The 19,288-nt window shown below is 53.2% G+C and overlaps 1 protein-coding gene across 8 annotated transcripts in view; it reads left to right on the forward strand.

Annotated features, from left to right (window-relative positions):
* Kazn (kazrin, periplakin interacting protein) overlaps positions 1-19,288 on the forward strand; it is an 892,416-nt gene that overhangs the window by 828,870 nt on the left and 44,258 nt on the right. For all 8 annotated transcript variants that reach the window (XM_050120356.1, XM_050120354.1, XM_050120350.1 and 5 more), the window contains one exon: positions 14,921-15,057. In XM_050120356.1, the coding sequence (XP_049976313.1) occupies positions 14,921-15,057 (137 nt within the window). The remainder of the gene's footprint in view (positions 1-14,920; positions 15,058-19,288) is intronic.

A 19,288-nucleotide genomic window follows, 5' to 3' on the forward strand; every position in this document is an offset into this window, starting at 1 on the left:
GACACGGGGCATGGAGGGAACCCCGCACTGAACACTGGTGTGACCTCAAGGCTGTTTGCGGCATGGCTATGCACACTGGGTCTCCAGAGACAGACAGCAGTGCCTTCTGTCATTTGAGAGATCTAATGAGCTAATGTTTGCAGAATGCTTGCAGCAGCGGCCTGCCCCGGTGCAAGCCCATGCATGGTCACACCTGGACTGGTGTCATTATCCCCACTTGTTAGGAAAACCATTGCCTAGGAAGGGCAGCTGGGATTTGAACCCAGAGCCAGTACCCATAGTCCTGCAGGTGATTTCTAGGGCTAAGAATGCAATGCCTCCTGCTCAGTGCCACCGTGCCCTGTGAAACGGGCCCGGTTTGCGGGTGGAAATGTCAAAGCCCTGCATCAGGACGGTGGACAGTGGGACTTGATCTTGGGGTTCTGTCTGGCCTCACGGCTGCCCAGGCTGGCAGCAGGTGAGAGAACCATGCCCTCACCCAGCCTGGGTGGCCCTGGCAAGCCAGCGGAGATCCATCTTCCGAGCTCCAGAGCAGAGAAAGCGTCTCCTGCCCACTTCCTTTTTTAGTACAATAACCGTTTTGCCCAGAAGACTTAATGAGAGTCCAGGAAGCTCATCTTGTTTTGAGCTTGTGGCGGCCTGCTGCTTCCCTGGAGGCCGTGATCCAAACCCTTACTATAAGCCCAGCACAGTAACCAGCCTCACCATCCAGACGCACCCTCTCTGCGTCTGGGCCCCCGTGGCAGGGTTGCCAGGGGCACGGAGAAGGTTGTTTTGCAGGGCAAACAGTTACAGGGTCACTGCAGGTTCAAGGTCATGGTGGCCTCAGTTAGGCCTGGAGGTTGGAAAATACGGCTGTCAAGCAGCTGTGTGAGCAAAGGTAGGTCGTTCAGGCCTGCAGATCCTCCCTCTGCCCTGTGACGTGGTCGCACAGATACTTAGCGATTGCCGTGAGAATGAGCAAATCATTTGGGCTAAGGAGTAATGACACTCCTCCCTGTGTTTGCAGAGCCTGTCACCAAGGTGACAACCGGTGAGCCTTCAGACCCAGATCAGGTAGACTCAAAGGTCAGGTGTCAAGGATTTGTAGGCCCTCTAGTGCTGGGATCCGACCCTAAGTCTAAGGCTCTTTCTTTGTAGCTTCCAAGCTCAGGTTACTCCTTTTGGTCCTGTTACCCCAGGTCCTCTGGTTCCTGTGAGACAGTCACAGGACGTAGCTGGGAACGTAGTTGCCTCCACCCCCCCTCGCTGCCCGCCCCCTCAGCTCCCCAAAGCCTCTCCTCCCCCCCTCCTGGTTTAGTTATTCAAGGTCGCTTGTTTCCAGCCCCACTTCTGAGATTCCCCTCCTCAGCGTCAAGCCGGAAATTCTTCACTCTTGTTCCTGCGAGCAGGAATGCTTTTATCCTGCACACTGACTCAGCACTTTCTCAGTCCAGGCCTGCAAAGCCCAAAGCAGCCAGAATCCCCTTTTCCCAACCTCATTCAGCCCCACCCAAGCCATGCATGGTCTTTAGACCAGGGCTGAGCCTTGGTGCCACTCCCGAGACATGCCCGGGCGCATTTCATACCAGGCGTTTCTCCACTCTCAGACCCCCTTTGCAATAAAGAGAGGAGAGACAGAGAGAGAGATAGAGAGACAGGCACAGAGAGAGAGAGAGAGAGAGAGAGAGAGAGAGAGAGAGAGAGAGAGAGAGAGAGAGAGAGCTGGGACCTCCTTCAAACAAAGAGCCCTGGCATGTGGCCACCTCAGCTCCTGAAGCCTTAAGAAGGAAAGGAAGCCCTGTCAGGCAGGGACCCCTGGCTCCAGGGTCACCGTGTCTCACACACACCACCCTGGTGAGCCAGGACCTGTCATAAAACACAGCGACTTGGTGCAGGTGCATCTGGGGCTGGGGTTCCAGGCTGCCAGCCCCACGCGCAGAGGGCAAAGGTGGCCAGATCGGGCAGCTTTGCATAGCACTAGAACCCGGCCAGCACCTCTGCTAGCCTTGGTGGTGGAGCTTTTTATTAGGGAAAAATTCACTCATTCACAGAAGCCCGTGCAGTGATGTCATGAATCTGGCACTGGCGCCATTAGCCCCACCTTTTGTTACTGATTCTCTCCCGCCCCTGCCTGCTCCACCCTCCCCATGTTACCTGGAAGCTAGTCCCAGCCACATGGTGACATGCCAGGTCTTTGCACTTGAAGCTGGGAGACAAAAACTTTCAGAACCAGAGTCCCCCGATATCCACGTGACAAAAAGTCTCAGCACATAGAAACCTATTTAATTTCGTTATTTGTTTGTTTTTATTTTGCTGGAACCAGAATCCGGGTTCTATGTTCACAGTGTATTGAGTTGCATTGTCTTGTGTGTGGCCGTGTTTGTGTGTGCGCGCACATGTGTGAAGTCAAAGGTCAACAGTGAGCATCTTCAGCCACTTTCTACCACGGTTTTTGAGATGGGAGGAGGGGGTGTCTCTCGCTGACCCTGGACCTCACTATTTCCGCTAGACTTGCTGACCAGTGTGGCCTCTGCTGGTGAAACTGAGGGAGGCGTCTCCTTCATCCTGAGACCCCCTCCCTGCACACTTCACACCAACCACAATCCTCTGTCCCCTTTGACACCCAGCCCTCCTCCCGTCCTTCCCCTTCTCCCATTTCTCCCTCTCCATCTCTTCCTGTGTCACAGGCTCTCATGTCAATCAGGCTGGCCTCCAAATGAACCTCTGATCCTCTTGCCTCTATGTGTCATTATACCCAGTTTATGTGATACTGGGACTTGAACCCAGGGCTTCATGCACGCTAGGCAAGTATTCTACCTACCGAGCTACATCGCAGCCCTTCTAAGCTTTCTGCTAAACATCCCCAGCATCTCCAGGCCTGAGTGCAAATTCTAGCGTGGGAATCAAGGAAGCAGACAGAGTGCAGGACTGCATCCTCGCCCTAGGAGTGATTCCTCCCCTCCATCCAGCCCGTGCCAGCCGAGTCTCAGCATACCACCCCTGCAGCACACATTGGCTGCCCCAGGACTTCCCACGTCCTCACTGAGATTAAGCTCCAGCTACATGGAATCTATTGAGGTGCCCAAACACCCCCCTCAGCCCCCACCGCCATCTCTTCAAGTATCTATGGCCACAGAAGTACCACCCTACCCTGGAAATTATGCCAATTCTGTTTCCCCAGAGGCACCTTCTGACCCCTCCCTCTCTGCTGCCTGCATTCCCCACCCCTGGGATCATTTTGACTCTTGCAGTAGTTAGTCAGATCTGCTCCGTACCAGGCCTGCCCTTAGGACCCTGGGAGGTCAGACAGTGAATCCAAGAGCAAAATATACGCCATGCCGGTCAGGTGGGGGAAAGCTGTAGGAAACAAAGGATGGAGGGAAGACATACAGTGGGGTGGGGAGTGTCTGCAAGCTTTGCAGTTTCAAGGGGGTGAGAAGAGCCAGCCAGGGGGACAGTGAGTGATGTGGGAGCACAGGGTGAGCGCCAGGCAAAGTGTGGGGTGAAGGATGCCTTTCAGACACCATGAGCTGTAAGTGCGAAAGCCCTGTGCCCTTTGGAAGGACCCTCTGACCGTTTGTTCGCTTGCCCACCCCAGTAGTTCCCTGAACAATGGAGGACATGGGGGCGATGTGCAGGGGCTGCCTACCAAGTACCTACAGCAACCGGAGCCTCTTTCAGGAGAAGGTTGTATCATGGGGACCCGCCAACTCTAGCTCAGATGCCAAGCGCTGATTTGCTCTTGGGCCCCAGAAAAGGGCTACTGTCCTGACCTGTGGGCCCCTGGATGTCTGGTGTCTGCAGGGCCAGCCACACAGGAGGCAATGGGGAGAGGCTTTGTCTAACGACTCTGCTCTCACACCCTGCTCCCCACCCCATCCCCTGGGAAGCTGGTCCACGAGTCCCATTGGCCCACCAAGAAAGGCTGGGAGTACTTTGCCCATCATGGTTCCCTGTGGCTGCAGTCAGCTGTGGACCCTGCAGCCGCTCCCGGTAACTATCACCCTCCTCAATGTCATTTCTCCACAGGCCAAATCCCCAGATTGTCCAGTCAGGCTCTGCCAGTGACTTCCCTCAGCCTGGCATTTCCAGCACCAGCGCTGTGCCACCGGCATGGAGAGTGTCACCAGCTCCCGTGCAGCGCTGGTCTTTGTCCCTTCCCCAAAGCTAATCTCCTGGGAAATCTTGGCATGTGCCCCCAGCTTAGGGCAAAGGAAGGCTAAAGGAAAGGAATGGTTGGTCTTTTATGGGGGCCCGCAAGGAAGCAGAAAGCAGGGAGACCCCACCACCCTTAGTATTATTCTTTTAAAGCGGGTATGTGTGGAGACAAACACAGGACAGACAAAACACGCACGAAAGGAGAAGACACAGACACGCGGCTCCCACGTGGGTGCGCTTTAATGGGGGGGGACACACGATAAGGGACAGGTGTGCAAGACACACAAGGGTAAGGGGCAAGGAGAGAGCGAGACCTCGTGGAAGCTCGCTTTTTAACGAGAAGCGCAAGGGTATCTGGGAGAAATGTCCTGCACCTGTGAGCGCCCGCGCGCGCAGGTGTCCGTAATCCAGGAGGAATCTGGGAGCTGTAGTTTCCAAAAGGAACAACACTTAGGAGGAAGCTGCCTTTCACTGATGCCAACTTTGCCTTCCAGAAAGTGACTCTGCCTCTGCTACCTCAGGACCTTTGCACAAAGTCTTCTACTGCTGGAATGTCCTTTCCTTCCCTGCTGTGCTCAGTCTGCCACCCTTCTCCTAGGGATTGTTTTGTTTTATTTACCTCTCCATACATTTAAAGCGTAAGCACTGTGCATAGATAAAAGGGTGTCCTGCGCATGTCTGACCCCTTGTGATGTATTTCCTCAGAGTGGAGCTGCCCCCAGTTTGCCACACTGTCACCTTAATAACAAGGCTTTCTAGCAATAACCCTGGGTCCTGCAGGTCCACCAGGTGACTCATTTAAATCTTAGTTCTGTATGACTAGATTTAGAGTCTTAGAGGTTCTAGGGGATACCCCAGAGTCACCCCCATATGCCATCTCGCACAAACCTGTCTCTAGGGCGTATGAGAGCCACGGCTGGCTGCCCTCAGGAGTGGACTCTCCATCCGTAGACTTAGATGAATTTTCATAGCCACTGGCTCATCTGATCTGAGCCATCTCCCCCGTTCCTTGGGGTCTTCAGGGTCCCCTTCAGTGACCACCTTGCCCGGCCGCCCTTTGAGGCCACCTTTCTCTGTCAGGCAAATCAAAGACCCACAGGCCCATTGGTGTGTTCACCTGTGATTTTACAGTAGGAGGTTTTTATCAGTCCTAAAATATATATTTAGTGACAGGCTTGGCTAATCTTTCAATCTAATTATGCTCATTAACATTTAAATGTGTAATCACTGTTATATCTAGCCCCGGCAGTCTAAATATTTTATAGAGATCTTTAGTACAGTAGACTATCAGTATTGCCATGAAACGACCGTCCTCCCAATTTAAAAGATGGCGCCAGGTGGTTCCAGCTCGCCCCACCCCTACCCTGGTTGGTGATGCCTGGTTCCTAGAGTAACAGCAGAGAAGCAGGGACAGGTGGAGAGACGATGACACTGACAGCCTGTCCTATGACTCCACGGCCTGGTGTTACCTGTCACAGTCAGGGGCAGTGGTGGGGGATTCTGAAGACAAGACCACAAAGACGCAGTTCTATAGAGCGGATTAAAAAAAAAAAAAAAAAAAAAAAAAAAAGCTGGGTTGGTGAGATGGCTTATCCAGTAAAGGTGCTTGCCACCAGGCCTGACGACCTAAACTCAGTCCCCAGGACGCACATGGTGGAAAGAGAGACCAGTTCCTACAGGTTGTCCTCTGACCATACATTTTCTATGGCACACGCAAACTTACAAAATAAGTACACGTTCAAAATTTTTTTTAAAGTTCTTTCCTTCCCTAGTCAGACTGGGAAGCCGCTGAGAGAAGCGTGTCCCGGGAATTGATAGTGACGCCCAAAGCTGATCAGGAATGGGGCTCTGACCCTTTCTGCAAGCCGCAGGCCTGTCATTACAGCTGTCCTCGGTGGTGACGGCTAGAGCCCCCAGGAGCTGTGTGTACATGCCTGTGTGCCCGCATGGCAGCGGTCAGGGCTTCCTCGGGACACCGCCTCCCCGTTTTTATGAGACAGGTCCCTCATTGTCCTGGAATTCAGAAGTTTGGCTGGCCTTTGGGCCCTGGGGGATCCTCCTGTCTGGTATCACAGGCTCACCCCATCACATCTGGTGTTTTAAGTGTGGATTCGGGGGATCCAAATCAAGTCCTTATATCATTTTACTGACTGAGCCATCTCCCAGCTCCCCCAGCCTTTGAGCACAGGTGCACGCCGAGATGGGGACTGATCAAACTCTTCCTAGGCGCTCGCGTGCGTGTTTGTGTGTGTATGTGTGTCCATGTGTCCGTGTGCACACGTGTATCTGCTAACTTACTCTGGGTCCCACTAGCATACCACAGAGCTGGGGTTCGAACCCAGGCCACCTTTCCTGAGGTCTGCTCTTCAGTACTTGTGTTCCAGAACCATCCTCTCCATTCTGTACTAGCTTGGAGTTTGGCTGTTACCTGCATGGAACATTGTCGAACCTTGCTGAGTCTCCCATGGGGAGCAGCAGTGATGAGGGCAGTCCCAAAATCACTGGGTGCCCAGGGCCTCTTCTGGGGGACAAAGCCCAGAGAGGGTGTTTGTTCGACTGAGTTCCTGAGGCCACACAGCACGTTGTTTTGCACCCCGATGCCCTGGTCATCTCTCTCAGGACTGAGTCCAAGCCATTGTCTTGTTTGCTAATGGCCTCACACACAAATGTCACCCTTTAAGGATACTGCTCACCGTGGGCGTGGTGGGGTCAGGGCAAGGCGGGGCGGGGGGGGGGTAGCTGGTGGCCAGTGTTGTTTCCAGAAATTTCCTCTGCAAGTCTAGGGAATGTTGGTGCTCCCCCTCAATCGGCTTGCTATTTTTAGGAGGACTTTCCTGGACTCCCCTCCAAAACCTGGAAAACAAACACCTCCCTCCCTGCATGCCCCACCCCCACATCCCCCCCCTGCTGATGACCTCTGGGGACAGGGCGGAAGCACCACCCGCTAGGGCTTCCTGATGTGAGGAGGGTGAGCAGTCAGCAGGGACTCTGGTTGCTGATTGCGGGTCCCTAACCTTTTCCTTGGCTGGCCTGGCCTTCCCAGCGCAAGTTCCCACTTGAGAGTCTGCCCCTAAGCTCACGGGGTCTGGCAGCCTCTGATCAAACCGCTCCTTCCCAGGACCACCTAGTCCGCTCCTGACAGCTTCACCCTTACCCCTGGGGTGGTTAGGCACAGCTGGGCAGAACCACCAGCACCTGCCTCCAGGCGCTCTGCTCCACTCCAAAGTCTCCCCATTTGACACAGGTGATGTGGGAGTGTCATCTATCTGTTGCTTTCATTGGTTTATTAATAAACTGCTTGGCCTTTGATAGGCCAGCCCTTAGGTGGGTGGAGTAGACAGAACAGAATTCTGGGAGAAAGAAAGCCGAGTCAGGCAGTTGCCATGATTCTCCCACCCGACACAGATGCAGGTTAAGCTCTTTTCTGGTAAGCCACACCTCATGGGGCTACATGGATTATTAAAAATGGGTTAATCGAGATGTGAGAGTTAGCCAATGAGAGGCTGGAACTAACGGGCCAGGCAGTGTTCGAAAGAATACAGTTTCCGTGTAATTATTTCGGGTAAAGCTAGCCGTATGGGAGCTGGGTGGTGGGAAGCGGCCTGCAGCTCCATACTACACACAGGGAGCATAAAGAACGTATCCAGGGTCACACAGCTGGTGTCTGCAGAGCGAGACCCCTCAAGTTCAAGTAAGTCTTGAACTTACCCTGTGTTGTAGGGAACATTTAAGACCTTAAAAATAGTAAGAATTGGTGTTAGAAATATTTTCTAACAAGAGCTCTCTGCCGACTCAAAATTCCAATCAGGTCGAATCAAAAGAAACCAAATTAAAGGATATCCAGGTTTAATAGGATAGGACTCCTGCAGTCTAGCCGCCAGTGCAACCACCAGGAGGAAAGAGGGGAAAACCACATGTTGACTTTCCGGGGAGCAGTTTAAATAGATGGGGGAGTGGTCCTGACCTCCTCTGGAGAGGGGTCAAGGTTTGGCGGGCTGCCTTGACCCTCCTCAGGGAGGTGGCAAGGTGCAAGGGGCACAGAGGCAGGGCCCCCAAAGATGGAGGCCAGAGACTGGGATTTACAACCGGGAGTTTGGAATTCTCATGGAAAGTTGGGTGTTACAGCAACCCGTGCAATTAGGGTATGGTCACTCTCTGGAATCTAGGAACTGGATTCTAGGTCCCCCTGCCCCTCCTGATGGTAGGTCTTGTCAGGGACCTGAGAATGGTCTTCTGTCCCAGCTAGGTATCCTTGAGTTTTCCTGAGCCAAGGACCAAGGAAACAGTCTGAGATACGTGGAATTCATAGAACAGAGCCTTCTGCCTCTTTCCCAAGTCTTTGCCCTCCTATCACTGTCTATCCTGTGTCCCCAGCACCTACTCACTGCTGTGAGTGGAGCCCTGAGGCGGAGGCAGGACACTTTAAGACCCAGACTGTTGGAGGGACTGTTGAGTTGGTGGTGTGCATCATAGGATGCTCTCGGATGCTCCAGTGAAGGTGTAGAACACAGGCAGGCTGGAGTCCAGAGCTCACAGGTGTGGTCCCCAGGGGATGGAGAAGAGCCTCCAAGACAGAGGACTCCCAGCTAAGAAGCCAGAGCCAGGAGAGCCCAGAGGAGACCACTGAGAATGGTGGGAGAAGGCAGGGAACACCCCAAAGGAGGACATGGCACCAGCCCTGAAGGAGCCAGACTCGGGATTCTCAGCGACTTAGAAATGACCAAGTGTGGAGCAAGGGGTCACTTAGAGCTGGAGGTTGACACTGTGAGTAGCCCTTGGGAGCATTTCGCATCAGAAGGAAGAAGAAAAATGGAATTTGCTAGAAGAGAACAAGGTGGTGGCTGTGGGGAGCGGACCAGCCATCTGGGAGGCCAGAGAGAGGACCTTGCATTGGTGTGATGCTGGGAAAATACTGGACAGGGCACCTGCCAAGTTTAGGGACTCAGGTGCCTAAGGAAGTCTTGGGTAAATGGGGTGGTCTCACTTTCCACCCGTAGGGACCAGGGTGGCGGGGATGGATGGAGCTGAGAACAGCTATCCTCATGCCTAGACCCTGCAGTGTTCAGCTAAATTCCTGCTCTCCTGGCAACCAGAGCCTTACAAGCAGAGGAGGGCCCAAGTTCAGACACTGGGCATCTTGGGCCTGCCTCCGAACAAGACAGAGAAGCCTGGAATCAAGGGAGGTCTCTGATCTGGGGTTCTCTTTTCCCCAGATGTTCCAAGGGTGTAGCCTACATATCACCCAAAAGAAAGATAGCTTTTAGTTGAGAACTGTGTGTGTGTGTGTGTGTGTGTGTGTGTGTGTGTGTGTGTGTAGGGGGAGGAGGGCGGTGTTAATGGAATGTAGGAAGAATTGTAAATTACTTGGTCATGGTCATGTTGGCCTAAGCATCAAGAGACATGGGGTGGCTCGCTGTGTGACAGCCAGCATTCACTTTCCCTCTCTGGGCCTCAGATCTCCCAACAGTAACAGGAAGTTGAACTGAAGGATCCAATACCTCCCATGTTGGTGGGTATTTATTCAAAGGCCTGAGTCCCACGGAGCCCCATGCCAGTCCCCCCTCCCCCTTTTTCCAGAGTCTGTGTCCCAAGGAGGTTGGATGGAAAAGCCAGCCTCTTTCCTGCTGACTGCCCATTTACCTGCTGCAACCTCCCCCTTCACCTCAGGACTGCCGAGAAATAGGGGCCCAGAGGCTTCAGAGCTCAGGTTAGCAGGAAGCCATACTATGGGAGGGGATTCCGTTTGAGCTCTTCTCTCTCTCTCTCTCTCTCTCTCTCTCTCTCTCTCTCTCTCTCACACACACACACACACACACACACACACACACCTCTAGCAGCCACAGGGCAGTAATGGGGCACACAGTGGGATGTCAGATTGCATTTAAGGGAAACCTCAGAGAGCCCCTTGAGAGGCCAAATGGTGAGGGGCTGCATCTCAAAGTGAGAGCATCCGGATGACACTTGGGAATCATGAATCCTCCTCTGGTCTGTGGGAGGATGCAGCGGGTTGTGCTGTCCACGGTGATGTGTGTTTTCATGGTGGTGAATGAGGAGGAGCTGAAGGTCAGTGTGTCCTCGGTTTGAGTCCAGGACCTATTTCTCTCAGTGTCTGTCTGTCTGTCTGTCTGTCTGTCTGTCTGTCTGTCTCTTTCTCTAAGTTAACACTGGGGCCTCTCTTTCCTCCTCCATGAAACAGGCTCAGTGGTAGAGCACACTACATGAAGCCTGGGGTTCCATCCCAAAACAACTCAGCCAGGCTTCAGCCCCACCCAGAACCCAAGGGCCAGAAGACAGACCAGGACAGCATGTTGTCCCCAGTGTGCCATGGGACTGGTTTGGGTGGGTGACCTCAGTGACCTCAGAGGCTCTGAGCCAAGGGGACAGGAGTTTAGTTCCTGGGGTTAGGGGGGGGCTTCGACAATTCATGGCCAAGTCCCCAGTCTGTAATGTATGATGACATCACAAGGCAATGGAAGGTGACAAGAACCCACACAGCCTTAGTGCCTGACACGTCCCGAGTGTCACAGCACAGTGATCATTAGATGTTTGGCTGTGGGGTGTTTTTATTTTGACGTATGTGTGTGTGGTGTGATGTGTGTGTATACACCTATGGGTGCAGGTGCCTGTGGAGGCCAGAAGGCTGTCCCCTGCCTTCTGCTGGGACTCGTCCTTTGTGGTGGCCTTTGTGCTCTCGAGGGCTGCGCCGTCTCTCCAGCTATAGGATCATGGTAGTAAAGCCCAGGAGGCTGAGTGCCTTGCCCCATGTCTTCTGGAACTTCAGTGTGCACAACACACCACACACACCCTCCCGGCCCAGAATCTTCACATTCCCTGGAGTTGGATCCTGCTTACACTGTGACCCTGCAAGGCCCCAAGGGCATGACATCAACTGTCACCATGGCAGTGGTTCCAGTGGCCTGGTTGCTGGAATGAGACCTGCCCAGGTGAAGCCAGTTTCTGGGAGTACGGTATACTAGCCAGCTGCCACATCGGGAGATCCACCTGGAGAGAAAGAATAAGCAGCCATGTAGCTAGGGAGGGAGGGAGGGTTGCATGTGTAGATTTTTTTTCAAAAGTTTATTCTTTGTGATTTTACATCATGCATCTTGATTCCATTCATCTCCCCGCCCCTTTGCATCCACCCTCTGATCTTGCAACCCAGCCTCCCATAAATAAAATAAAAATTAAGAGAAGAAAAGTCTCGTCCTGGAAGCTGTAGCGAGGCACACACTGTAGAGTGAGTGGCACCGTATACCCTTTTGCCCGTTTATCTTTGCTTGCAAGTGTTCATTGTCAGGGGTCATTGATCTGGTTCGAGGCTACTACTGCCTTCTCCATCATCGATACTGGGCCCTCACTGGGACTTGGATATTCTGTTGTTGCCCTGTGTCACGGAGATCCTGCAGCTTTGGACCTGTAAGATGTGCCCCTTCACATACCACAGCAGGCCATAGATGGGGTGATTGAAATGATTTCTTGGGCACCCATCGTGGAGGATGCTAATTGGGGTGACCTGACATACCAGTGCCCACCTCCGGTCTGGTCACTTTGCTGTGTGCTGTGGTGATAATGTGTCTGCTGCCTTGGTGGGTACCATGCCAACTTCCTTACCTGGAGCTGGTATAGCATCTCGGGCTCCCAGGGCCTCCCTGCCAGTTTCCTTCAGTGGGGCTCACATGGCAGATGACAGATCCAAGGTACCACAGTCTTAACTCTGTCCATGTGTGCTTTAGACAGCCTGTGTTGAGTGGACACTGGTCTCCGTGTTTACACTGAGTAAAAAATGACCCCCAAGGGCTCATGGATTTGATTGCTCAGTCCCCAGCTGGTGGCACCCTTTAGGGAGGTTATGGAACCTTTAGGAGGTGGAGTCTTGATGAGGAAAGTAGTCACTGGGGATGGGCCTTGAGAGTTCATAGCCCTGATCCACTTCCTGTTGTGTGTGTCTCTCTTTCCTTTCTGTTTCTGGGAGCTCCCTGCTCCTGCTGCCAGGCTTTCTCTGCCTGTTTCCATTCCTACGCACCAAGATGGACTCCATCCCTCTGGAACCATAAGCTAAAGTGAACCCTTTCCTAAGTAGCTGGTTTTGTTTTGTTTTGTTTTGTTTGTTTGTTGTTTTTTTGTTTTCTGAGACAGGATTTCTCTGTGTAGCTCCTGGCTGTCCTGGAACTCTTTTTGTTGACCAGACTGGCCTTGAACTCACAGAGATTCTCCTGCCCCTGCCTCTCCTGTGCTGGAATTGAAGGCATACACCACCACTGCCAGACTTTGATAAAGCTTACGATGGGGCAAATCAGAATCCTAGGGGCTCAGTTTCTAACCAAAGAACAAAGGTGGCAAGGATTGGAGGGACCAGCCAAAACCTCAGGGACACTCCCTGCTCCACGGTGCCTCTGACCACTGTCACACTTGCCAACCTGAAATAAGCCAGACTGTAAACACTTGTGCACCCCAGCTCCGCCCTCCCTGGCGCTGTGGCCAGAATGACTTCTCTGGGATGGGATAAGAGGACTCATCCACCCCCTTCTATAAAAATGGATCAGAAATGCCAGCCAATGGCAGGTGGGGAATTCCTTATGGTGCTGGCCCAGGCTTGCCTGGAGGGTGCTTGCTGACTAGGTGACTTTGTCGGGTCTTGGAGTTTCTTTCCTTTGTCGTTTTATTTATTTGTGGTTTGTGTACAGGGAGTTAGAAGACAACTTGCAGGAGTCAGTTCTGTCCCACCATGTGTGTCCTCAAGTCGTCAGACCTGGTGGCAAGCACCTGTATAAGCCGTCTTGCCTTAGTTTTTTTTTTTTTCAAGACAGGGTTTCTCTGTAGCTTTGGAGCCTGTCCTGGAACTCCCTTTGTAGACCAGGCTGGCCTCGAACTCCCAGAGATCCGCCTGCCTCTGCCTCCCAAGTGCTGGGATTAAAGGCGTGCGCCACCACTGCCCGGCTTGCCTTGGTTTCTTAAAGTCTGGTTCCACCATAATATGCTATACGATGTTGGAGGCAGGACACAGAGCTGTCCAGCTGTGTCCTCAGCTCCACCCTGCAAAGCTTTCAGCTCTGTCGGTCTGGAAACCCAGCCCTGGTGACCTCAGCTGCCGTGCAGCCAAGCTGGCTACAGAGAGGACAAGAGTCAGCAGGATTCAGCAGGAGGCTCAAAGTTGGAATTCCGAATGCCGACCAGCCCTGGAGTTCCCACTGCGTGGGGCTCCCCGTGGCTCTCTGTGTGCAGTGGCATGGCCCCAGATGCCCCACCTCCCACCTGTTCTACCCAGGGAGAGAGGCCAAAGGGCAGGAGGGCCAGAAGACATTACCTTACGTTGGCTGCCAGGAGCTAGAGTTCTTGGTTCCTGGGGTCTGCCCCTGGCTGTAATTCCTTCATGCACACAGACTGAGCCTGCAGGATTGTATGTGGAGAACAAGATGATGAGGTGCACATAACCTGTTTGGTTTGATTTGAACAGCTTTGAGACTGAGTTCACCTATGTCCCAGTTCACCCACTTGAACTTTATGGGGCTGTGGTATTCAACACAGTCAGAGTTAGAGCTCCCGACAGCCGGGCGCTAGAACCGCCTCACCTCAGAGAAAGCTCCCACCCTTTGTAGCCACCCCACCTTCTCCATCAGCTGCTCTACTCTGTCTCCATGTGTTTCCTCTTGGGGACATTTTGAGGCAGTGGACTCACAATGTGTAGCCGTCAGTGACCGGCTGCACCTGGCTGCTGTCACGAAGCATTTCTTGGTTAAATCATGTTTCACTGTAGCGATGGGTCTCTTTTTTGTCATTCACCATCCCCGGCTGAACATTTAGACTTTGCTTATTATGACTAACACTTGCTTATATGCAGAGATTTCTTAAATATTTATTTTTAATCGCGTATATGTGTGGGTGGGTATGTTCACACAAGTGTAGGTTTCCATGATGGTCAGAAGAGGGTGCCAGAATCCCTGGAACTGGAGTTCCAGGCAGTTGTCAGGCAGCTGATGTAGGGGCTGGGAAATGAACCCTGGTCCTCTCCGAGAGCAGAACCACTGAGCCATCTCTCCAGACTCAACAGTTGCCGTTTTATTCTTGAGTTGTAGGGATTTATTTATTTTTTTTTTTTACATTTTCATTGCATTTAATTTAGAGAGAGTATATACACATCACATATGCATTATGGGACAATTATGGAAGTCAGAGGACAGCTTATGGGAGGCAGCTCTGTTCTTCCACCAGTAGGTTCTGGAGATTAAACCCAGGTCGTCAGACCTGATTGTGGGCATGTTTACCAGCTGAGCCATTTTGCTGGCTTGGGATTTATTTTTTTTGATTCTAGATGCATCTTATTGGATATGGGATTCGCAGGTATTTTCTCCCTCCTGAGGGCACAGAGGTTTTCATTCGGCAGAGTCTAGCCCTATGTGACCTGTGATGTGTGGTGTCTTATCTTGCATTCCATTAAACCCTTACATGTTAAAAGTCAAGTGAGGCTGGCAAGAGAGTCTTGGACTGGGCTGAGCTGTTCTGTGGACTGGGGTGGGAGGGGTGACCCTGGGGCTCATTTCAGCCATAAGGTTGGGACCTCCCTTCGTATGAACCCCTGACACTAGCCATGCAGTCCCGCAGTGCTTCCGTTGTAGATACTCAAATCAGAGAGATGAGAAGGGGGCCTGGCTCCCAATTGCTGTGGTGTGGGGGTCCAGGAGAGATATAGTAGCGAGTGAACCCCACCTTGTCACCTGACAGAAGGCACCCAGAGGAACAGCTAGGGCACCGGGAGCTAATTAATGCCCTCTACTGTCCACAGCCATGAAAGCCGACCGGAAGCGCTTAAAGGGCGAGAAGACCGACTTGGTGAGCCAGATGCAGCAGCTGTACGCCACCCTGGAGAGCCGCGAGGAGCAGCTGCGAGACTTCATCCGCAACTACGAGCAGCATCGCAAGGTCAGAGCCTCTCCGGTCCCCTGTCCTCTCCTGCTCGTCCCTGCCCTCCTCTCTCAGACATACACGATCCTCCTTTCTTCTCTGCCTTGAATCCCAGAGTGCCCTTTGAGGCTCTGCTGTGTGCTTCCAGTCTGGACACTCCAAGAAAGCCAGCCCAGCTCCTGGCTGGGCCCTGTGTCCCTAGGTGGACAGGCCAGGACAGTGTGGACTTGGGAATCCAGCTGCTTCAGTTCCCTGCTCCTCTGGGCATACCCTTGGACCTCACCCTAGAGCCTCAGTTTCCCCTTCTGTGGAAGGTGCAGAGCTGTTGTGAGGACCGAGATACTGAGCACTGAGCACCCAACATGATAAGCCACACCTCATCTGTAACACCTTAGCAGAAGGGTGAGGAGTTAGCCAGGAGCCGTGGGAGATAGCAGGGCCTGCTGCCTGCAGAGAGGACGCTCAGAAGGCTGCCCGAGGAGGTGGCACTGTGTCCCTGAGTTGGGCTCCCTAGGACTTGCTTTTCTCTTAGTGACAAAATGCCTACCCACCAAAAGCAGTTTCATGGGGGAAGGGTTTGTTTTGCACCAGGGTTGGAAGATAGAATCCATGCTGGTCGGAAAGACGGGAGGCGGCTGGTCACATGGCTTCTGCAGCCAGGAAGCAGAGAGAGAGATGAATGCCTCACCCATGTTCTCCTGATTCAATTTGGAGCTTTAGCCTGTAGGATGGTGCTGCCCACCTTCGGGGTTTGAATTCCCACCCCAGTTCGCCCCATCTAGAAATTCCCTCACAGACCCAGGCTCAGAGAGTCTACATCCTGTCAGGTTGGCGGTCAAGAGTCACCACCCTGGGCTCCTTGGGATGAGGAGGAGTTTTGTAGATTGCATGGCTGTAGGATTTGGGTCAGTAAAGACTTGTAAGAATGTGCGGTGTAGGTGCCTCCAAGGGGTAAGAGTCAGGCCCCAGTCAGAGGCCTCTGTGAGCCACTATGTTGAGCAGGTCAGAAAAACTGGGCCCGCAAGAGGGCTCAGAGGGCAAAGGCACTTGCTGCCAAGCCTGACGGCCTGAGTTCAACTCCTATTGTGAGGGGAGAGTTGGCTTTCAACCTCCACATGCCATGTGGGCTAGAGTGCTCTTGAGTTCACGGACGTTTGATCATACATGTGTTCCCTGTGTGTCACTGTGTCCCCAGTGCCTGGCAGGAACAACCTGAGGGAAGGACTTATTTGTACTCGTGGTGTCAGACCATCATGGGGCGGGAGCTATAGGGGAGTTAATGGCAGTGGGAGCACGCGAGGGAGGCGCTCACATCATGGCTGACTGGGAAGCGGAGTACGAGGCTGGCGGAAAACAACAGAAGCAGAGCGCTGTAGATGGAGCCAAGGCAGCAATACGGCCTTCAGAGGCTCTCCTCTAGTGCCTGCTGCTTCCACCCGCCTGGCCCCGCTTCCTGAAGGCATCACACTCCCCAAAGTGTGCCACCAGCGGGGGGGGGGGGGGGGGAGAGAGCAAAACAAGAGCCTGCGACAGGCGTATCCAATTCATATCTAACAGTTCAGCCTGCAGCTTTGGGGACAGGAGGGCTGAATGGCCGGCTCTACAGTAGCAATGGTGGCAGACACCACGCGAGGGGCCCAGTCAAGGGGGTCACGTCCGAGCTGCAGGTAGAGGCCAGGTGGCAGCGGCTGGGCTGGAATTTACATGGTCTCGTCACGTGCCTACTGTAGTCATCACCAGCGACGCTCCTTGTCACTTCCCAGGCAGGCAGATCTCTTCCTCTCTGTGGTCAAACGCCTCTAAGCAGGAGGTACAGGTGCCTCCTGCCTGTTCTGTGTCCAGCCAGGTTGGAGAAATAGCATCTGAATGACCTTGGGTTACTGACAGCCCAGGCCACTGTGCAGACGGCAAGACTAAGATGGTTAAGGGTCTGGTGACTGATCAAGACCAATTATTTATTTTTGTGGTGTTCAGGATGAACTTATGCAGGTACTCTATCACAGAACTGGCGCCTCAGCCCCTCACTGGGGGATTCTAGGCAAGCGCTCTTTTCTTGGAGATACTTTGTAGAAACTAAAGCTGAAGCCTTGTTTCGTCTGGCAGACGTGATTTTCATTTTATGCAGGAACCAAATGAACAGTGTTAATAGAACTCTGGCTCCCCAGTAACTGGGCTGCAGGCTCTCAGCCTCCCTTGGCCCACTGGCTCTCAGACCCCCCACAGACCCCAGTCAGAGCAGGTAGACACAGCGGGGACTCAAAGACAAAGATAGACTTGTCCTGCCCAGAAAATTTTCAAAATTACAACATCCCAGAAAACTGTGCCAGAGACACACGCCCTGTCCCCTGGGTGCAGCTGGGGACGGTCCACAAACCCAGCTGGAAGTGTCCTCATAGCAGGCCTGGCAGCCACTGCAGAGCTAGGCACAGGGTGATTCTCTGCTGCCACCACCTCACCACCCCTTTGTCCCCTGTAGCCTCTCACCACTGCCCACCGCAGGCCCCTGGCCTAGCCTGCAAGACCTTAATTGTCCTAACATTGCCCCTGCCCTTGCACGCTTCAGCCACCAATAGCTCCTAGGTCCTGTCAAGTGTCAGATCCGCAGGGAAGGAATTCCATGGGTCTCTTTCTTGCCTCCATGATCAGTGGGCTGAGGGCATTTCTCCTCTGAGCCTCAGTTTACTCCTCTGTGAAATAGGAATGAATATTAAATGATCTGCCTCGTGTGTGGGTGATCAAATACAGGCATGCATGCAAAGCCTGCAGCACTGCCCAGGATACCCTGTGACTGTTGCTGCGGAGCCTGCTGGCCTCCCTGCCTGGGAACAGTGTTGTGGCGACATGGGTCCAGTTCTTCAAAACACCTGAGACCCTTTTTACCTAGCCCAGGCCCTTCATCTGCTCACCGCCAGCAGAGTAATCAGGATGGAGATGAAAAGGGTCCTAGTGGGTCTCTGTCCTAACTAAAGATCACCAGCCAGCTCCCAGGGGTATCTCTTACCGAGCTCCCAGGGATGGTCAGTTCTGCTCTGGTCATACAAGGATAACTTTGTCTGGCTGTGTCTGCTTCAGATCTCTGGTGGACTGAACATCAGGTATGAGGAAGGACTGGAAAGGGCACTAGGTGGTCACCCTAAGCAGGTGATCTGGGAAGGCTTCTTGGAAGAGGAAGAGTGACAGGGACCTTAGAGAATGAGAAGCTTCTGGGCTGAGCTGCAGGTCACAGGGACATCTCAAAATGCAACCAGGGCAGATGGGGAAACTGCGGCCGTGCTGACCTGTAGGATTCTCTGAAGAACTTCAACCGCAGCTGTACACTGTGGAAGCCACATCCATGAAGAAAAGCTGGTCCCACTTGGCCACCTGGTCTGGCCATCTTGGCTGACCTTTAAGTACAGAGTTATCATGTCGGACAGGATGGCGGCCACTGTCCTCTGCACCTGGCCGTGGCAGGGTGGGGAGGCTGACACACCCTCAGATCAGCTTTAGGTGTGGTGGTTTGGTAGGATGGGTTGGGTTCCCCCCAGGACTGCCCTCTAGGAACACAGTTGCTCAGCGGTCAGGGTCAGTCACAACTCTTTCTGGGGCCTGCCCACACCTGATTGGCACCACCCTCTGGGATCCATGGTTTGTGCAGGAAGCCGAGAGAGCCCTATGTAGGTGACAGGAACTTCCTTCCTTGTGGAATGTGAGAAGGGCAGGCTACTGAGTCTCCCATCAGCTGTGACCTTGTGCAGTGTTGGCAGGTGGCAGTCCAGATAGTGCCTTCTTCATTGTGCTCTAACATAGTTCATCAAGCGAGAACAACGGCCCCAGAAGCTGGGAATGTGGAGTTGGCAGAGTGATTGTCTGGCATGTGTGAGGCCCTGGGTATCCCTAGCACCACAGAAACTGGGCCAGCCCTTGGGAATTGGAGGCAGAAGAATCAGAAGTTCAAGCCTGGACTTCATAGAAACCCTGACTCAAAACACAAAATGCCTCAAACCAAAAACAAAAAACTCTTTCACCCCAACTTTCACCAGATCACTCGTGGTTTTCCCCATGTGAAGTTGTCCCATCTTTGAAAAAACGGTCCTATTTTACTCCACCCCCAGTTTCTATAGAGACGTGCATCACCCAAGTTCCCTCATCAGGAAAGTGCTCTCTGAAGGAGTCCAGGATGCTCACCCCATAGCCTCCCCATTTCCCTGCCCACCTCGATGAGCCCTCCACCCTGTGCCACCCTGCAACCCACCCCCCCCTCATCCCC

Source organism: Alexandromys fortis, unplaced genomic scaffold (genome assembly GCF_014885135.2).
Source record: "Alexandromys fortis isolate MF-2015 unplaced genomic scaffold, M_Fortis_MF-2015_v1.1 scaffold_174, whole genome shotgun sequence".
Classification (NCBI taxonomy): Eukaryota; Metazoa; Chordata; class Mammalia; order Rodentia; family Cricetidae; genus Alexandromys; species Alexandromys fortis.